The 20,946-nt window shown below is 38.5% G+C and overlaps 1 protein-coding gene across 4 annotated transcripts in view; it reads left to right on the forward strand.

Moving 5' to 3' along the window:
• STAG2 (STAG2 cohesin complex component) overlaps nt 1-20,946 on the forward strand; it is a 163,679-nt gene that overhangs the window by 85,869 nt on the left and 56,864 nt on the right. For all 4 annotated transcript variants that reach the window (XM_067548195.1, XM_067548193.1, XM_067548196.1 and 1 more), the window contains 9 exons: nt 959-1,055; nt 4,127-4,203; nt 5,334-5,538; nt 7,820-7,971; nt 10,412-10,485; nt 10,587-10,710; nt 18,218-18,316; nt 18,421-18,500; nt 19,834-19,941. In XM_067548195.1, the coding sequence (XP_067404296.1) occupies nt 959-1,055; nt 4,127-4,203; nt 5,334-5,538; nt 7,820-7,971; nt 10,412-10,485; nt 10,587-10,710; nt 18,218-18,316; nt 18,421-18,500; nt 19,834-19,941 (1,016 nt within the window). The remainder of the gene's footprint in view (nt 1-958; nt 1,056-4,126; nt 4,204-5,333; nt 5,539-7,819; nt 7,972-10,411; nt 10,486-10,586; nt 10,711-18,217; nt 18,317-18,420; nt 18,501-19,833; nt 19,942-20,946) is intronic.

Genomic DNA, 20,946 nt, shown 5'->3' on the forward strand with positions numbered 1-20,946 from the left:
TGCAAGCTCTTCTGCTGTTTGGCTTGCCAACTACGCAAGGCCTGCCTCTCCAGCTGGTGGGATTGCCGGAAGCTTTGCTGTTTCACCAGCCATTGCGGGGTCTCCTCCATCTCCAGGCTACCAATCTCTTGCTCTGGCTTAAAGTCCCGGACAAGCCCCCCCGCGTGTAGCATGACCCTCTGTGGCCCTGCTCTGCTTCCGCTTTTTCTCTGGTCACAAAGTCACTCAGAGACCTTTGATTCCATAACCACTGGTGCAGATTTATTTACAAGTGCTCCCACCACAGTTTGTATATAGCTTGCCTTTTTAGCAGTTAGACCCAGGAAGGAAGAGCCACGCTCTGCTTCTACTCCCCAGCTCCTTCCTTCCCTCTTATGTTTCCTTCCCTTCATCCTTTTATACAGCCCCAGGCTAATTGCGCTGTGAGCTGCCTCTAATTGTCCAATTAGATGCTGATTTTCTCCAGCCATTTCCAATTTACCTCCCTAAATGGGAGCTGGCGTGACGTGGCTGATGCAGCAGTCCTTGCTCAGCTCCCTATCACAGACTGATTAATAAGTTTCTGGATGAGGAATTTCTCCACCTCCTCTTACTAATAGGGTTGCAGGGCTTTGCACTACATTTTCAGTCAGTTGGAGGAAATGTACTATTTATATGCTTTTTGGTCAGTTGCACACATGTAATGGTCAGTTTTGTGCTTGTACATATTGGCAGGGTAAAGCAGGCATCCGTTTCTTGAAGGAAATTATTTTAATAGTAATGGAGGATTCAAAACTTTTACCAATATGAGGTAGTTAATTTTAAGGGTTCCATTTTGCTAATGGGAGAAGAACACTTTTCATGTTTGTGTGTTCCTGAGAAGCAGTTCAGAAACTGCACTGTTCACTTTTTAAAAGCTAATAAAGATATTTTTGTTTTTTTTTCTCTACGTCCTCCCCTGCCCTCCCTGACAACCCAGTCTGTAGTGGATGACTGGATAGAGTCATACAAACATGACAGAGATATAGCGCTTCTTGACCTCATCAACTTCTTTATTCAGTGTTCAGGCTGCAAAGGTAAGATGTATATTTTTGGAAGCAAATTAAGTTAAAATACTTCTCTAGCTATCGTACATCCACTCCTTTTTAGATAATTGTCTGCCAGATCTCTCTTTAGTAGCCTTTGCTATTATGCTGATGGTGTAGTGAGTGCCTTCTCACTCTTATGGCTAGTCTATACTAGGCAGTTGTACTCTTTAATTATACTGTTATAGTTAAAGCAAACTGTACAATCCCCATAGATGGATGCAGTTATACCAGTATAAAAGTGCTTTTTTTTAATCAGTATAGCTGTTCCTGTACAGGAAAGGGAATAACTCTACTGATATGTCATTTTTATATCATAATAACTTCATCCGCACTAGGGATTTTACCTTTATAACTACTTTGATTTTTTTTAACCAAAATAGTTACACAGGTGAAACTCTTAAGTTCAAACCAGACTTCAACCAGCCCACATTGGAAAGAATGTGATGGGGTTTGTTTGGGTTTTTTTGCCCCCGATGACTTTCACTATAGTTGAACTTTCCAGAAAGACTTTCAGCAATTTTGTTGGCACTGATTGTCATGCAATGCCTCTAATTTGTTCCATGTTGCAAAAATTTTAAATTTGAAGTCCAATATAGCTTTTTTTTTCTGACTTTATTTGTTTTGAAAGATCTTTATTGAGTAGTCTTGAGAGAGGTGGATTCGACTGTTGGTTTTGAGCCTTGTGATTTCCCTCCAACCAGTTTCGCTCCTTCGTCTCCTTTTTCCCCTTAACTTCTCCCTTTTCAGAAGAAGAGATTGTAAATGGCTTACTCAGGAGTCAGTGGGGTGATATTCTAGATAGGTGGGATGTAAAGTGATCTTCAGGCATTTCCTCATCCCTTGAACATGCACGTTACCTCCAGTGTCCGTCTAGAGCTCCCCATGCCTCCAAGAGCAGGACTGCGTTCAGTAGTGAATCTTTTTGATATTGGCACTAAAGTTCCAGAATCCTTTATTTTTTATCATGATCCGTCTTATGAAGCAGTGAATACAGTTGCAAAAGGAACTAAGAGGTCTGTTTTATGCCCTTGTATCACTTTTTGAAATCCACCTGTTAATGTTTAAGGGAAATAGTCATTTCAATATATGAAATCACTTAGGTCTTGTCTCGACTAGAAAAATAAGTCGACATAACATAGGTCGTCTTACAGCCCCTGCAGTAATTAAAGTGATGGCTGATGTCCACAATACCTTCCTTCGGTCAGAGGAGTGCGGCCTCACCAGGAGCACTTCCACTGACGTAAAAGGGGCAGTGTGGGGAGCTGAGAACCCGGTCTCTCAGCTCCCTGTTGGAGCCCCACAGGCTCCCAAGCTCCAGGTAGGGTACCTCTCACCCCCTCCACTTCCCATTCTACACCAGAAGCTACCCGGGGATTCCTCCTCCCCATTCCGAGGGGGAAACTACCCAGGGTTTCTCGCCCCTAAAGAGTGGGGTCCAGCTGCCCTGGCTTCTTGCCCCAGTCCGCCCACTCCCCACTGGGAAGTGGGTGGAGAAGCACCCGGGCTTCTTATCCCACTTCCATTTGGGAGCAATGACTGACCCCTTCCCAGCTGGGAGTGGAGACCAGCTGCTTAGCTCTTTGGGGGGCTTTCTGGTCAATTTCACCTCTCTAGCAGAGCAGTGAAATTGACAAGAATGACAGCGCCATAGCTGATGTACATTGACACTGCGTTGCTTTAACTTAGCCAACATAAGCCCTACACCTCTCGTTGAGGTGGTTTTACTATGTTGACATAGCAAGGGAGTTACATTGGTGGGAGGAGCATTTTAGTCTGTACACTTCCACTGTTTTGTCGAGTAAAGTTGACTTGCTGATGAAACTTGCTAGTGTAGACCAGCCCTTAGTTATCTGTAGCTGAAAATTTCTTCTAAAAAAACATTATGGTAGCAGTAAGTGTTGAACATCATTTTATGATACTATTTAGCACCTTGGATACTCTGAGGTCATTTCACCTGAATACAAGTTCTCATCCAGTGTGGTGATCAGGTTCAAGTGCCATTCATTCGTAGAAATGGGAGCTATTCCACGTTTTCTACAAAAGGAGGTGTGGTACTTGGACCTGGTACTTTACAATGGTTGTAGTTCGTTCTTGATTAGGAGAGGTCATCTTGGAGTCCCCATTTCCGAAAATGTACACTTTGTCATCAGAGGCACCACACCATATCAGACCCCTGGGTGAGGTTTGTGGAGATTGGTTTACTCTTGAGCTTGTTGTTCTGTGCCTTAGTTGTCTGGAGGGGATCCCAAAGTATGATGCAATAGTTCCTATCCTGAGGAAGTCTGAGCAACCTACCTCTGCAATACTTCTAGTCCTTGCTTCTAGTCCTTGCTTAAAACTTGAGTTAATTTTCAATTTTCAGCTTTGAATGTTGGATTTTTGGTTTATTTTTGCCATTGTTTAGGTTTTTTGGCAGAGGGAGGCTTGATAAAAATAATGATATAAAATGTAATGTTATATTCCTAATTTAGTGTCTTAATCCCGTGAGATTCTGAACTCATTCAAATCCTCTGTTTCATTTTGAGTTGAGGGTTTGTCACCTTAAAACATTTTGTGCTTAGTAATTATCTCACAATTAAATTATTTTGCAGTGAATTATGTAACTTTGCAAAATGATTGTTCTCAAATGTATCAAACTGAAGTTCTCAGAAATAATTGTATCTGTACTTCTAGAAATGGGAGCCAGCCCATCCATGTTTTTAGGCTCAAAACTTGATGTACTTCTCAAAATTTTTACAATTTGAAGGGGAATGTATGAATCTTATAAATTATATATGTATATATAATGTTCCCCAAAATATATGCGGGTGCTTCTGCTGTTCAACATCAATAGTTACATTAACAGTTCTCCAAAGGATTGTTAGTGTACAACCAATGAGTGTGCTGGAGTAAATCATTTTTTTTTTTTGTCATTCTGTATAATTTTATTTTATATGAAAAACTTCAGATGTTTAAAGGCTATAAATTGACCGTTGTCCATTTAACTTTTTTCAGTTGCTAGATAATCTGGGTGCCTCTTTCATATCTACAGTATTAATAATCTGATATCTGAATTGTAGGAGTTGTTACAGCGGAGATGTTTCGACATATGCAGAATTCTGAAATAATCCGAAAAATGACTGAAGAATTTGATGAGGTAATTATTATAACACATAAAAGTTCTGAGAATCTCCTAGGATCTATTTCATGAATTTGAAATTCACTTATTCAGATTGCAGGATGACAGTGTTTCTAGTAATAAACTTCTAAACTAGGAGCAACTGTAAATATATTAATATGGGAAAAATAAGTAGATACTAGAAAAAATTACCATATTTGACAAACTTTATATCCAGCTAGTAGCGCATCCCCTGGCTGGAAATTTCAAAAAATGCATCATTTCATCATGAGATTAAATTGAGAGTTTTATTATATACAGTGTTCTGGATTCTTAAAATCAAATTTGAGTTCAGTCTGAGTATGAGAAATTAAAGATTTTTTTTAAAGGTAGCAGCAGGATATTTGATTAAAATATTCAGTTTTTTAAAATGGAAATTGCAAATCTTAGAATCTCAGCAGAAGAAAACGCTATTGAAAGGAGTGGCAAAACCTGAGGACATTTTTAAAAAATGAAGCTTTTTCAATAGTATCAACGCTTTTTAAAAGAAACGTCCAACTTCATCTGCTCCCAGATTTTTTAAATTAATTTTCATTTAAAAAATTTTGAAAAGGTAAATGACTTGCAGCTTGTCACCAAATATTGCACATTTCACGTGATATCCAATAAAATTGTGCAACTGTGCTTTGCCAGTTATTGCTGTCAATAGTTCTTGGCTCATGAGCTTGGTATATAACTCTCACACTGTTTACATAGCCCTTCTGTTAATCTAGCTCTGGTTACACTAAATCTTTTTGTTGTTGTTTTGGGGGGGTTCTTTTATTTGTTACTTTATGAAAAAAATGGAGTCAGTGGAACATTAGTTCAATATATTTATTATTTTTGTGCAAGGAATGTCAGACTTACTGAATTCTGTTAGTTGAGTGCTTGCTCTGTGCTTAGCAAAATAGAATTGACAAGTAAGTATAAGATTTTGGGCCAAATACTGAGTGTGCTAGTTTATGCCAGCAGAGAACTGAGCTCTGTCTGGTTGAATGAAGCTTTTTCATCCTTCAACTTCTCTGTATTCTGTTCTGTTATATTCTAATCAACAATATAAAATATGTAATTTTTTATAGTTTTAGTTATATGCTGGCTAATGTTTGAAGATATTATTTTTGTATTTGTAGGATAGTGGAGATTATCCACTTACCATGGCTGGTCCTCAGTGGAAGAAATTCAAATCCAGTTTCTGTGAGTTCATTGGAGTATTGGTCCGACAGTGTCAATATAGTATCATATATGATGAATATATGATGGATACAGTCATTTCACTGCTTACAGGACTATCAGACTCACAAGTCAGAGCATTTCGACACACTAGCACACTGGCAGGTCAGCATCCTTTTCTTTATTCAGCTTCTGTATAAATTTTCTTTTCAGTTTTCTGTGTTATCTGAGAAGAAACATTTTGTAAAACTTTCTAAATATTCAGTATTTAGTTCTTTCACATTTTGTTGCATTGGGTTTTAATCATTTCATTTTCATTCATTTATTCAATTTTGAATTCTGGATCAGTTTTTTTCCTAGTTCTAGTTTTTATAACTTTTAAAAAAATAATCTTTAGTATTAAAATGTTCTTTGGAAAGAATTCCCTAACTGCTCTGATTATCGTAGTACTTATTGCATTTGTTGCTTTAGATCAGTAGAGAAACAGAATTAATAAATAAATATGAACTATGTTAAAGTTGACCTGATAGATTTTCTATTTTTTAAAATGCTTACAATGTTTTCTTTTATCCTTTGTAAGGAGAAATATTTTGTTACGACCCTAAACATCTCCCATTGTCAGAATATATTTTTTTAAATCGAGTATAATTGTCTTCTCGTTGTTTTTACTTGCAGTAAAAGTTACTGTGCTTTTAAATGAACTCCTATCATAATGTCACGGTCTATGAATGCATTGTTTTCATTTAAAAGTTTAAAAAAAAAATTTAACCATGAATCAGCCACTGATAAACTATTTTAAATATTCTTGTGGAACAATTGATACTTCTTTTGGCATGTTTTTGAATATATTTATTAAAATAAAAGCTTGTCCACCATGAAGAGAATGTAACAGACTGTTAGTGTTTAAATAAAACAAACTGATACTTCTGAGAAATAGTTAATTGAGTTCTGATGGCTCAAATGCAGATGGCTTCTTACACCATGCAGAGAGCAGGCAAGTGGGAGAGGCTCTCTAAAACAGGGCAGTTAGGAATGGCCAAACCTGAGGTTTAAGATGAACTTTGTGTTGTGTGGTGTTAATTTCAATCTTGTTAAAACCAAATCCCAGGGATAAGTTTGCATTGTATTTGTGACCAAGTTGATAATGGCACCTGCTAAAAGTAAACTAACTAGATCGTATTTGGAAGTAAACTTCACAATCCACACTCTGGTTATTCAGTCACTTGTATATTCAAGACATACCGTCAGTGGAATAGAACACCATGATACAGCCCATTGGCTCCTGCTGTCAGATTGCTGCTGAGATGCTGTCAAAGCATTTATGATAAATAAGCAAAAACGTAAACCCATATTACTGTCCAGAGAAGACGTTGATTTTCTCACATCCTTTTGTCTGTCACATCATACAGTTATCTTACTTGTATTATACCATATCTGTGATGTAAATTTAGTTACTTGGAACCAAATCTTGTAGCTGTTGATTGAGCAATACTCTCACTGAAGTAAAGGGGAGTTGGGCCTAAAAAAGGCGGCAGGAATTATCCCATTTGTACGTTAATTTAGATCAGTGGTTTTCAACCATTTTTTCATTTGAGGACCCATTTGGAAATCTTAGATACAGGGTCCATGAACCACAGGTTGAAAACCACTATTCTGTGGTGGTAACAACTTTTCATGGACACTTTAGACTTAGTCTGTGGACCCCAAGTTGAGAACCACTAATTTAAATCAAGTAAAATGATAGTTTTTAATTATGGCCAAGATCCTGCAGCCCATAGTCATATGAGCAAATCTTATTCACATCAGTAGCTGCATAGAGATCAGTGGAACTACTTGTGTAAAGTAAGTATTAAGATCTGTATTATTGACTTGTTTTTGTGAGGTTTGAGGGAGTGAGGGATTATATTAACTAATTTAATGGTAGAGTCCTCTTAATTTAATGTTTCCTTGGCTACACTCTTTGACTTTTATATTTGATCAGCTAAATGAAATAAGGCTCTGTTAAGTAAATGTATATGTTGTGTTTCAGAGATCACAATGATGGTCAAAGCATGAAAAAGTAAAGAGAATAAAATAGCTAATTATTGAGTAAAAACATTAGGGTAGTTTTTTCCACAAGTTTGTCTTGTCTGTATTTTTTATGCCTTATATGCATTGCTAACCAATTTTAATAAATAATGCATTTTGAGTAATTTTTTATTTTTCTACATTAGTAGTGACCACCAAAACTCTGCTTTTATTTTTGTATTTATGCAATTTTTATGGATGTCTTAAAGTTTAAAACAGTTTTATTGATATATTCATAACATTTTAATATATGCAGCAATTCTATTTACAAGTGGTACTAGGGTATTTTACTTTAATAGTTAAAATAACTTATTTGTTTTCATTTTTGTTACATAGGTAACTTTTTTAATCAGTTCTCACTTTTTTACTTTTTTTGTAGCTATGAAGCTGATGACTGCTTTAGTGAATGTGGCATTAAATCTTAGCATTAACATGGACAATACACAACGGCAGTATGAAGCAGAGCGAAATAAAATAATTGGAAAACGAGCTAATGATAGGCTGGAACTCTTGCTACAAAAAAGGAAGGAGGTTAGAGCAATTGTCTATATTTCTAGCTTCAATGCGTGATGGATGAAGGAGGGAAAACCTTGATGAAAAAATGATAATCTTGTTGTAAGAATTTGTTTTTGTGAAGGGAATTTTTTTACCATTTTGTTTCATGTTTAAATTGCACATAACTGTCAAACATAATTTTGCTAAACACGTGAGAACATGCTTGTGTTATAAAAATTAGACGTTCAGAAGACATTATATGGACTATAAGTACCTCAGTTATTTTTCAGAATTTAGTGGCATTGAGTAAGGAGTATAATGAGTAAGGAGCAGTGTTTTTAGGGACTAATTGGTAATCGGTTACATCATATTTCATCTCTTGATCAATGGTTCAAATTGACCGTAGCTAGATAATGAACAAAATTTACCATCCCTTGACTATTCTTTTTGGTCAAGGTAAAGAAATAGGTTATCTCAAAGTAATAAACAGATGCCCTTGTCACAAAAAAACAATCTCAGCAGAAGTCCTGTGGACTGTTTTCTTGTCCATAGAAGTTGTCCTATCTGACGTCAAAATTGAGGTAAAGCTGATAACTTAAGCTGCCTCACTATCGTTCCCTTTTTCTATATAGGGAACTCTGCTAATTTACTGCTGTCAGCGTAGCACTTTTCATGAGCCCCAATTTATTTTAAACATTAAAAATGGCAGGTACTTTTATGTTTAAAAGTTAAAAAAAAAATAAAAGAAATTAAAACCAATCTTCTCACCTATATTAAAATATTCTAGATGATTAAAACAGAGAAATGTTTTAATTTTTCTTTTCATCTTTTATGCAGTTATTTACTAATTCTTTTCAGTTTGAACAATGGAAATATAATATTAGATATTACTATTAAGATGGTCTCATGTTTGTCTTCCTAAGAGCTTTCGTTTAAGGCCATGATCCTTTAAACACTTACACATGAACAGTCCTGTTTAATTCATTGGGACTACTCAACTGGATTAGGGCTTGATTAGACAGCACACGGGCTCCAAAGGGGAAAGGGTGTAAGAATTGAGACTGTCCTGGCTTATTTTGTCTTATTTTGGCTTTATTTTATTTTGTTTGGTTTTTAGACTTTCTCTGTCAACCTTTTGTAGCTTTGGTTAATTAATCCAATTTTCCTTCTCATAGGATGTTTGTCTCTTGTTTTCATTTAACATTGCCTGATTTCAGTTTGTCTGCGATCTTAACTATGCCTAACTACTTCTTAATTTTCCTGTTTCCTTTTTGTTTCACATCCATTTTTATTTAATTTTGTAAAACTTTCCTATTTTCAGCCCTTTTTCAGTTAAATTTTTGTTTAGCCTTTTTCTAACTGACTATTCCCTGTTTTTAACGGGAAAGGTTAAGTAAGATAACTTAACCATTGTATACTCTTCTCCCTCAGTTTCCTCCCATTTTAAGGCTCTTCCCTTTCTTTTGACATTAAGATCCTTTGGGGTTATGGGAACTCTGTCCCAGATTCTTGCCTTGAACCTCCACAGGAGAAATCTTATGTCCCACCTCCATATTTTTTCCTCTTAGTCTCATGTCCAGGTGAGGATATCTGTTACCAGACATACCAACTTTGTCTACTGCAGTCTCTTCTTCTGTGGTCTTTTGACTCTTGCCTCCTGCTGTACCCTTCTCCATCCATTGTTGTCCCTCCAAAATGCTGCTACTAAAATTAATTCTTGCATGCTGCCCTAACAATATGCATCCCCCTCTTTAAATCTTTTAACTGACTTTTTCTTCACCTTTTGCATTAAATTTAAACTCCTGGTTCTTGCCTTTATAGCTCTGCACATTTCTTCTCCTCTGTTCACCCAAACTCCACAGATAACTGGGTCCTTCATTTTTGTCTCACTGTTTTGATTATGCTTTCTTCTACTCGCTCTCTATATGTGGAAGATGTTTTACCTCCATTTCTAGTTTCACACTCTTCCTTTAAATTCATTCACAAGTCCCTCATTCAATTTCCCTTTTTTCCGCCAGTGAAGTAATAGGGGGAGAGAGTTAAAACAATGAAAGCCAGATGGGGAAACTCAATACATTTAATTTAAATGACTGTTTCTTACAAACAAAATTATTAGATAAAAGGAATTTACTGAAAGTTAAAATGTTTTTGTAATAGAGGAGGAAAACACTTGGTCTCCTTTTCTCATTGTCAACATTATAGTTATCGACATGCTGCAATATTTAAAGCGTCTTCTGTATTGGAGCATGATGCTGAAAACGGGCACTTACAAAAATATTCACAGCAGAATAGACTGAACTGTCAAAACAATTTGGAATCAATTTGCTCTTTAGTAGAATCTGTCATATAAGACTCATCAATAAAATAATAAACATGACTATAAAATATACATTTGGCATACTTCATCTAGTATCGTTTTTTCACATTTTAAAATAATCATTCAGTGATTATGTACTTACTATGTTTTTGTTTTCAGCTTCAAGAAAATCAGGATGAAATAGAAAATATGATGAATGCAATATTTAAAGGTGTTTTTGTGCATAGATACCGGTGAGTTTACTTGTTCCGTAATTTGTAGCTTTTTAAACTTCAGGGGGTTTGTTGTAAATACTTTTACCTTTCATAATTACCTTTTTGTTTCCCCCTTGCAGAGATGCAATAGCTGAAATAAGAGCAATCTGTATTGAAGAGATTGGAATATGGATGAAAATGTATAGTGATGCCTTTCTTAATGACAGCTATTTAAAATATGTAGGTTGGACTATGCATGATAAGGTAAGCTGTATGGTGGAACAGTGCTATTTGTACCCACGAGTTATTTTTGTTTAAAAGTTAGCTCACCTATTTTCAAATTGCTAGACTCAGAATTAGTATTTGAGCAGAGTGAAAAATGAAACCAATTAAAAAAAACCTGACATACTCAGCCTGTGATCCTATTTGCAATGAAACTAATGGCTAAACTACTGTTGAAATCTAGTAGTACGGGAGTGCAATACATACTCAACTCATCCAGTTCTATATGAATAACATAGCACCATATTAGCCAACATTTTCATAATTTCCATGAAGTTAAGCACATTTGCCTACATTTTCAAAAGTGAGCAGTGATTGTGGATGCTTCAATTTAAGTGTCCAACTTGACATCTCTAAAACGGCTTGATTTTCAGAGGATGGGTTCCATGCACTTTATAAAAAAGAGGTTGCTTTAAGGTATCTCAAGTTGGACACCCAAAAATTGCTAGTCACTTTTGGAAATTGTAGGTCTTAATTTGTGTGTCTAAATATGGATTTAAGTGACCTAATTTTTCAGAGGTGTTGAACATTCTCAACTCCTATTGAAGTGTGGGAATGCTAGGTGATTAGCATCAGACGTGGATGTACATACCTAACTTTAGGTACCAATTTTTTAAATTTTGATCATGATAAATGGAATTTATAAACTCATACTACCATTGTAAAATATGGAATGTTGATGAGAGTGTTAGTTTCAACATTTTCATGATCTGTGTCACAGTATAAATACTACATCAGTGCAGTTTAATTTTTAAAAAGTTTATCTTGTTTGTAAAAGAAGACTTTTCTGTCATACAAAAACTAAATGAGTTCATATTACCTCTTCGTCTATTACTTTATTTCACAACATAGATTAAAGTTGTACAAATACATGTCTAAGGAATTTATTTTTTTAAGTTTGATTAGATAAATTATAGAGATTTTACTGGAGTCGTCATTCTCATTACATGTGCATTTTAAAAGGTAGATCATGTATATTTTAGACAGAAATTTAGATATCAAACATCTTAAAGGAAATAACTGTAAAAAAGTATTTTTTAAAAAAAGTTTGTTTAGTCAGTGTCTTCAGCACTGATTTCCCTTCTATAATTTTAAGTTTGTTTTTTACACTGATTATGCCATTGGATTACTCCTACAGTTTGTTTCTCTGGCTGATGCTGTCTGCTTGCTATAGTAGTTGAACAGTTTTGCTAGTTGCAATAGTCTTAATCTTTTCTGCAGCAGAGTAAAATTTAAATTTCAGGAGGATTTGTCTGAGCACCTGCTCTTGGCTTTCAGCTGTGGAAAAACTTGGTACTTAAAAATATGGAAGCTGCTAGTTTGGATTGAGGTGGAAAAGAAAAGCAGTATGTGGAATTCTACACTAAAATGAATGTCTTGAGCACTAAAATTCTTCAAGTGATTGCACATGTGCATTCCACTCTTGGCGTGCGCGCGCCTCGTGCATGGTTGCCAGAAATTATTTCTGTTAGGGCAGCTCAAATGCCCTCTGCTGCTGTGCTATTAGCGCCAGTATAAAGCACCCAGCCAACCCTGCACCCCCTTCTTACCATCTGTGATGGTTGCTGGAACTGCTCTTTTTGCATTCACAAATTATCTCAGTTGATTTTTCTCTGTATATTGTAAATAGTTACTGTAGTTAGTTAAATAGCTAGTTTTTTATGTTGATCAGTTTTTCATCCCATCTTTGGTGCTGATGACAGTCATTGGGTTTCTAGCCCTGTATCTCCTGCAACAAGTCTGTGCCCCTGAGCCACCCATACTAAAGCTGCCTGAAGTGCCTCTGGAAAGCTCATACTGGGGACCGTTGCCAAATCTGCAAGGACTTTAAGCCACACATAGAGAACGATCAGGAGGCCAGGCCAAAGTTTCTGCTCATGGAGGTGGCACTGAATCCTCCATCTGAGCAAGATTGGTCAGACTCTGCATTAAGTGCCTCGGCGTCAGTAAGGAGTGCTCCTTCTACTGTATAAGAGTCACAGCACTGATTGCTGTCCTTAGTGTCTAGAAAAAGGCATAAGAAACAGGCTGCTGAAAGAGGCAACAATCCCCAGCACTGAATACTGCCAGGCATGGGGATCAGAGTAGAGTGCAGTCTAAACCCAAGCATTCCTTGGTACCACAGAAGCTGGCACGATTGACTTTGGCATCTACGCAGGTACCATTGAGTCCACAGCCAGAAAGAGCTTCCATCTCAGCAGCACCACACTGTATTGATACTGTCTTAATACCAACTACACCAGAGGCATTTGCGGCTACCAGGGATCTCCTTTCATTGTCAGTACCGGTATCCTGGCACCACAAGAGTCATTGTTATCAATGCTGACAGGCATGGGAGAATCGGCTGGGTTGTTACAATGCTCTGTACTGTGTCAGCCTCACATACTTTAGATAATTTGTCCTTCAATACCATCAAAGGGAAAATCTGCAATTCTTGCCTTGTTTTCTTGGCACTGATCACCCGCACCATCGGAAATAGTACCCCTGTGGTCAGCGGAAGAAGACTCGTCCTCTTTCAAATCAGAGATTGGGTCCTACTTCTCCCTTAGAGCCACTCTTGTTATTCCTTCAGACATCTCAAACCTTCCATGGATCCAGTTAGAGGAGTATAGTTGAGTAGTTGGCAAGGAGGTCATTGGGGACCTGCGCCAGTACAGTGGCCTCTTTGGAATCCATGGGTGTTTCCCTCAGTTTCTTGGGCATATTTCAGGTGCTTCTATTCGGGTGCCTTGGAAACGCTCATGTCGCCTTCCCACAGTGCAGCACCTGTTCCAGACTCCAGTACTGAGCCCCAAGAGCCAGCTCAAAGGGACCCTGTAGATGAATAAGGGGAATAAGAGCACCCATAGCCACTACTGGTATCCTCTTCCTCCTCCCTGGATGAGGCAGTACCAGGAGGGGGCATGTCTCCTTCCCCAGATGAACTGTAAGGCTCATCAAGTGTTGTTATATGGGAGCCTTAAATCTGTGTGTTCAGATGGAGGTAATAAAAGAGTCCTCCCACAGCCTGGTAGACATTCTAGCTGCTGTAGGTCCTTCCAGAGTGGACCTGCCTCTCAATGAAGACATTATGGGCCCAGTTAAGAGTCTCTGGCAGACTTCCGCATCCTTTCCCCCCACTTCAAAAAACACTACCTATGTTGCCAAGGTTAAGTTTCTCTACACCTGTCCCCGCTCCAGGGTCCCTTGTAGTGTCTGCTGCTGATGAGAGAGAAAGGCAAGGACAACAGGGTGTAGCCCTGAAATCAAAGGACTTAAAAAACCTAGACCTGTTTGGTAGGAAAGTTCATTCTACCAGGGGATTGCAGCTCAGTATTGCAAACCAGCAAGTGCTATTGGACAGGTGTGATTTCAACTTGTGGGACTCCATGCAAAAATTCAAAGACTTGCTTGCACAAGAGACTAGGCAGGAGTTCTCCTCAGTACTGGACAAGGAAAAATCGGTGGTGAGGGCCTCTTTGCAGGCTATTCTGAATGCAGCTGACTCGACTGCTAGGTCCATGGTTTCTATAGTGACCATGTGTAGGAGTTCCTGGTTACAGTTCTCTGGGCTCCCGCAGGAGGTCCAACAGACTGTTCAGGACGTGAACTTTCATGATCCTCATTCTTTTTTGGAGCAGATAGACATGAAGCTCCATGGCCTAAAGGACTCCACAGTGACCCTGAAGTCCTTGGATTGTACACCCCAGCCTCTTCCCTGGAAACACTACAGGCTGCAACAAACCCTCCGGTACTTCTGCCCCAGCTACCCATCAGGACCCATAGAGAAAAAGAAATAGGGGTTATAGGCGTAGCCCATCAACTTTTTCTACCTCTGTATCAATGCCTGGCCCACCCAGACATCCATTGAGTTTTAAGCAGGCTGTTTGATGGGACACTTGAGGATGCCATACCAGTTCCCATGATGCAAGACCCTATTTTTCCTTCATTTGCAAACAACTTTTCCCACTGCCTCAGTGCCTGGTCCCGTATTATCATGGACCATTGGATGTTGAGCAATGTAAAAGTGCTATACATTCTCCAGTTCATTTATACCCCTCTTTTCCTTCCTGGTTCCCTGTCACTCTTCAGGGGACCCCTCTCACAAATAACTTCTAACCAGGAGGTTCAGTCCCTGCTTCAGGTGGGAGCTGTAGAAGATGTTCCACAGAAGTTGAGGAAGTGTTTCTACTCCATTATTTCCTAATTCCAAAGGCTAAGGGAGGTCTCACGTCTGTTCTAGACTTGTGCCAACTCAACAGCTATCTCAAAAAGATAAAGTTCCTCATGGTCACCCTGGCATCCATTATTCCCCCTCTTGATCCCAGAGACTGGTATGCCACCCTCCATTTAAAAGACACCTACTTCCATATGTCATTTTACTGAGAGCACAGAAATTTCCTCAGTTTCATAGTGAACCATCTACACTACTACTTGCATGGTGCTTCCATTCAACCTGTCTGCAGCCCCTCGAATATTACAAAATGTATGGCCATAGTGGCAGCATTCCTTAGACGATTAGGGATGCCGACCTACCCTTATCTGAACAACTACTAGTCAAAGGGCCAGACCAGGGCTCATGTGGTGTCCAGCGTTGGATTAATCCAGTCAACATTCAAGGTCCTAGACCTTCTAATCAGTGCAGACAAATCTACCCTTTGTCCAGTACGGAGAGTAGAGTTTTTTGGGGCAGTGTTGGACTTGACCCAGGCCAGGAGTTATGTTTCCAATTGATCTGTTTCCTGGTGACACACTTCAAATGTCATCCAATCACAACAGTCCGAAACTGTATGAGGACACTGGGCTGCGTGGCCTTATGCAACTCTGTGCTACAACACACGATACTGCATTTCTGACCCCTCCAGATGTGGCTGGCCTCAGTGTACTCACCAAATTGTCTCCATCTGGACACTGTGCTCATGGTACCTTTGCAGGTTCTTATCTCCCTGGACTGATGATTGGATTCTCTCCACATTTGTGTGGGCATTCCCGTCATCTGCCCTCAACCATCAGTCTCTGGTCAGAACTAGGATCTGGAGGTCATCTGGGGCCGCTCAGAACTCAAGGCTGTTTGTCTCGGGCAGACCTCTTTTCATATCAACATCAGAGAGTTCAGAGCGGTTCGTCTTGTCTGTCAGATGTTCCTACCTCATATCAGAGGCACATGTTTATTTGTTCTTAGAGACAGCTCTGCAGACATGTTTTACCTAAGCAGGACAGAAGGAACTCATGAGCAGATCTTTCTCCAGTCACCACAAGTGGTCTCTTTGCCCAGATGTAGCCAGAGACGTTTTCCAGCACTGGGGGACTCCCCAAATAGATCTGTTTGCGAACAAAGGTCAACAGAAAGTGTCACCAGTTCTGCTCCCTTCAAGGCTGCAGTCGGGGTTCCATCATGGGTGCCTCCCTGCTACCCTGTACTGGACAGCTTTATTATGCTTTCTCCCCAATTCCAGTCCTACACAAACTGCTATTAAAAATTAAGTGGGACCATGCCTGGGTTATATTAATAGCCCCAGCATGGCCCCAATAGCACTGTTCTGTGCTATGTTAGACCTCTTGGTGGTGACACCAACCTTGCTCATGTTGTACCCAGATCTGATCTTTCAGGGCCACAGTTGGCTGCTCCACCCAAGCATGGGTTCCTTTCATTTAACAGTGTGGAAGTTCCATGGATCCCAGAGAACAGGTGTGTTCAGAGCAAGTTTGCCAGGTCTTAGTAAGTGGTAGAAAGCTGTCCACCAGCACTGCCTACCTGTCAAAATGGAAGTGGTTCTTGGTCTGGGTTTCCCAAGCCAGAATCTCACTGATGCAGTCATCCATTCAAAATATGCTCGACTATTTGTTACGCCTGAAATAGCAAGTCTTAGCAATTATAGTCAAACCTCAAACACCTCAGGAATGGAGGTTGTTTGTACATCTCTGAACAGAACATTAAGGTTGTTCTTTCAAAAGTTTACAACTGAACATTGACTTAATACAGCTTTGAAACTTTACCATGCAGAAGAAAAATGCTGCTTTCCCTTTTGTAGTAGTTTGTCTAACACAGTACTGTACTGTTTCCTTTTTTTTAATTGCTGCTGCTCCCTGATTGCATACTTCTGGTTCCAAATCAGTTGTGTGGTTGACTTGTCAGTTTATAACTCTGAGGTTTTACTGTACCTCTATCAAGGTCCACCTGACAGCAATATCAGCTTTTTGCCCTCAGGTAGATAACCATTCTATTTTTTCAAACGACTTGACAGTCACATTCGCCAAAGGCCAAGAAAGGCTGCACCCTCAAGTAAAGGAACCCCGTTCCTCCTTGGGACCTGAACCTGGTCTTGTCAAAACTTATGGAACTCTGTGCCCTCACATCATATACAGTCTTCTTTAAAATTAAGATGTATTTACATCCTTACCCCAGTTTCCTCCTGAAAGTAGTTTTGCAGTTTCATAGCAATCAGACATTTTCCTTACTTGTTTTTTATCCCAAACTTATGTAAATAAGAGTGAACGTTGCTTTTACTCTTCGGATGTTAGACGGGCTCTAGCATCCTACATAGAAAGGACTAAACCATTTTGGCAGTCTGCCCAACTGTTTATTTCTGTATCGGACAGAATGAGAGGTCTCCTGATCTCTTCACAAAGGATTTCATCCTGGATAACTTCGTGTATTCACATTTGTTACGATCAGGCAGGTGTTTCACTACCAAGTAACCTGGCGGCTCATTCTACAAGATTGTAAGCATCCTCAGCGGCATTCTTAGTGCAGATCCTTATTCAGGACATTTGTAAAGCAGCAACCATGTTATCAGTGCACACGTTCTCCTCCCATTACACCATCATTCAGTACTTTAGGGATGATGCCAAGTTTGGCTGGGCTGTGTTTCGATCTGTGAACTCCAATCCCTCCGCCTATATCGCTGCTTGGGAATCACCAAGAGTGGAATGCACATGTGCAATCACTTGAATTAAAAGTGGTGACTAAACTTTGATCACTGTTGTTCTTTGAGATGTGTTGCACATGTCCATTCCACGACCCGCCCTCCTACTCTTCTACATCGAGTTTCCAGAAGAAAAAAAACAGCGACATCGACTGGGCATTTTATACCTGCTCTAATGGCATGCAGCAGCAGAGGATGCTCAAGCCGCCCAAACAGAGGGAAAAATTTCCAGTAACTCCTGTGTGGGGTGTGTACGCACGAAGAGTGAAATGGACATCTTGAAGAACAACAGTTACAAAAGGTTAGTAACCGGTTTTTACACCCTGAAAGCGTAAAACAAATATGTAATCATGATACAAATGTAACCATGACATCAATATCATGAAGATAATCTGTTAATTTGTTGCTCAAGCGAATAGCTTTTGATGATCATGCCAGTGATGTGAAAAACAAGATAATGTGAGCCACAAGAACTTGATTTCATTCAGACTAATTCAGATTTTAGAGTGGAAAATTATATATGCTTTGGAGATTAAACACACTTAAAATACTTGGTTTTAATCCAGTTCTTAATTTTATTTTAGCAAGGAGAGGTAAGACTCAAATGTCTTACTGCTTTGCAAGGACTTTACTATAATAAAGAACTTAATTCCAAATTGGAACTCTTCACCAGTCGATTCAAGGTTAGTATAGTTGGATATTTTCAAGAAAACAGATTTTAAGATTTTTAAAAAATGTTCCTTTTTACTTTGTGCTGCTTTGAAAATAGTTTTCTTTTTGTTCTTAGGATAGAATTGTTTCTATGACCCTTGACAAAGAATATGATGTTGCAGTCCAAGCAATAAAATTACTTACTCTTGTTTTACAGTAAGTATATATGTATTTCTAACCAATATGAAGTATAAGAATTTTAAAAATATCGGGGTATGTGTGTGAAAGGCTTGGTCTACACTTAGCCCAGCGATTTGATGGGAGTTACGCAAACTACGCAGAAAACTTGCATAACTCCCGTCAACTGCTGTGCTTCTCTTCTGTGCGCCGTCTTCACTGCACTGCGCCGACGGGAACACAGTTCCCGTCGACACAATGCTGTACCACTGGCGGAGGTGGATTAACAGCATTGACATCTGGATTGGCTGAGCGGTCAGTGAAGACCCGCTCAGTCAATCCAGAAAAGTCGATCTGACGGCAGTGACTTTGCCGCTGTCAGTGTAGACATAGCCTGAGTCAGACACCTCAATATACAGTCTGAGAGAAGTTTTGTCTGTTTTACACTAGCACAGTGATATGTTTTAGAAATAGTCAGCGGTGATGTTTCTAGCCAGGATATCACTCAAACTTTTACCTGAATTAAGCATTTGAATGCTAGAAATATTACAACCCTCATTTCAATTTGAAGTTTTCATACTAAAGCTGAACTAAAAAGATACACTGCAGACGGAATGTGTCTGATAGGAGGCAATAATTGAAGTAAGCTAAATCTTCAGTCACAATTTGGTGTATCTTGGATATGTTTTAGACAATGTAGTGTAAATTTGTGGAATGCCATTTTAAAAATAGAACTTTTTGTATCTTGAGAAACTTTTTGACAATCAGTAGACCGTTTATTTAAAAGATTCTCTGGTTTGGACTAGTATAGTTTTAGATTAAGGTCTTTTTCTAAACAGATACTATAGGTGAAATGGATACAGGACACTGAAATCTTAAGGTGAGGTTAACCATAGGCCATTTAGACACAGTCTTGATTAATTTTATTGGAAGATATCTAAGTCCCCTAGAATGCATTGATAATCTTAACCCTAGTATTAAACTTTCTTATCCATAACAAGATGAGATGGCATGAGACAGAAGAGCTAGCTTGCTACAGAATATGTAACTGGAGACAGGCATGATTTGATTTTGTTTGTGATGTGATAGTTTCAGCACCCCTGGTTGATTTAAAAGAATTGCACATGTAGGCAAAGCAAAGAATTGCCCAACAAATTAGACTGACATTTTAGCAGTATTGTACCCTCTGTGTAGAAGGATTATTGGCTTGGGGTTTTTTTTTTTTTTTTTTTTTTTTTTTTTTTTTTTGTTTTTTTTTTTAAAGTATTTGAGGACATTTTAAAGACCAGGCTTTTTTTTGACTTTTCCCTTTTCTCCTGTCTAATTACTTAACATTTTTCTCAATGTATTTTTTTTCCCTTTCTCTTCCTAGGAGTAGTGAAGAAGTTCTAACTGCAGAAGACTGTGAAAATGTCTACCATCTGGTTTACTCAGCTCACCGGCCAGTAGCAGTAGCAGCAGGGGAGTTTCTTTATAAAAAGTGAGGGGCAATGTACTTAATGTTTGATTACCTTTTTAATCTGTGGACTATCTTAAAAGTACTAATATTATGGATATTATTTACCTTCTAGTTAGGAAAAGGGAAATCTGAGTACGAAAGTAGGTGTTAAAATACTTTTATTTTAAAATATGGGTCCACTGTAGATCACAGTTGAGACTGTAAGTGACAAAGGCATGGATAACTGGGAATAACTACATTTAAAAAAAAAAGTCACAACCCACACTCAGATAGGAGAAATAGTTCTATGGCTGCTATTTGGAAATCCAGAAACTGCAGGAAATCTGGCACGACCCCACAAGTTGTAATCCTGTTTCATGTGAAACGTTTTAGAAAATTTTTAAAATACCTTTTTTTGTGTAATGTAGTATGTGCATGAAATATACACTTGCATAAGTTGCTCGTAGTTTTCTCGCTTGTGATGTGGCCATCCCAGCTAAATTATGCAAAGAATATACCTTGATCTCATGAATGCTATGTAAAATGTAGCATATATTATGCTTAGAAATGGAGATGTTTTAAGAAATTGATTAGGTTATGTATTTCTTTTTCTTACATGACTGATCCAGATTATTTTTGATTGTCTGCTATCTTGATACATCTGACAGCCATTGTGGTTTAGCACGCTTGTGTAAGCTTCCATTTTCCCCCTCATTTTCAGTAAAACGATTCATTAAGGATCTGTTAAATCTGTATCCACCAACTTCTAAATCTACAAGTCTGTGGGATTTGAATTTGGTCTTTAGCTAAGCTTTGGTCCTTACTAAGCTTACCCTTTTGCGATAATGTTGTCTCTCTGTAGCGTGTATTTCTAGTGGCTATTGCTTCAGCTATTCTACTGATGGCAGGTTGCATAAACTGGATATAAAAGCCACTCAATTCTATTACTTCTCAAACTGTTATCTTGTAACTATTACAAAGTTACTGAGATTGTAAGATCTTTGGGGCAGGGACTGTCTTTTTGTACTGTTCTTGTACAGCTCCTAG

This window comes from Emydura macquarii, unplaced genomic scaffold, assembly GCF_026122565.2.
Source record: "Emydura macquarii macquarii isolate MOO-44397 ecotype Brisbane River unplaced genomic scaffold, CSIRO-AGI_Emac_v2 contig_1253, whole genome shotgun sequence".
Classification (NCBI taxonomy): Eukaryota; Metazoa; Chordata; order Testudines; family Chelidae; genus Emydura; species Emydura macquarii.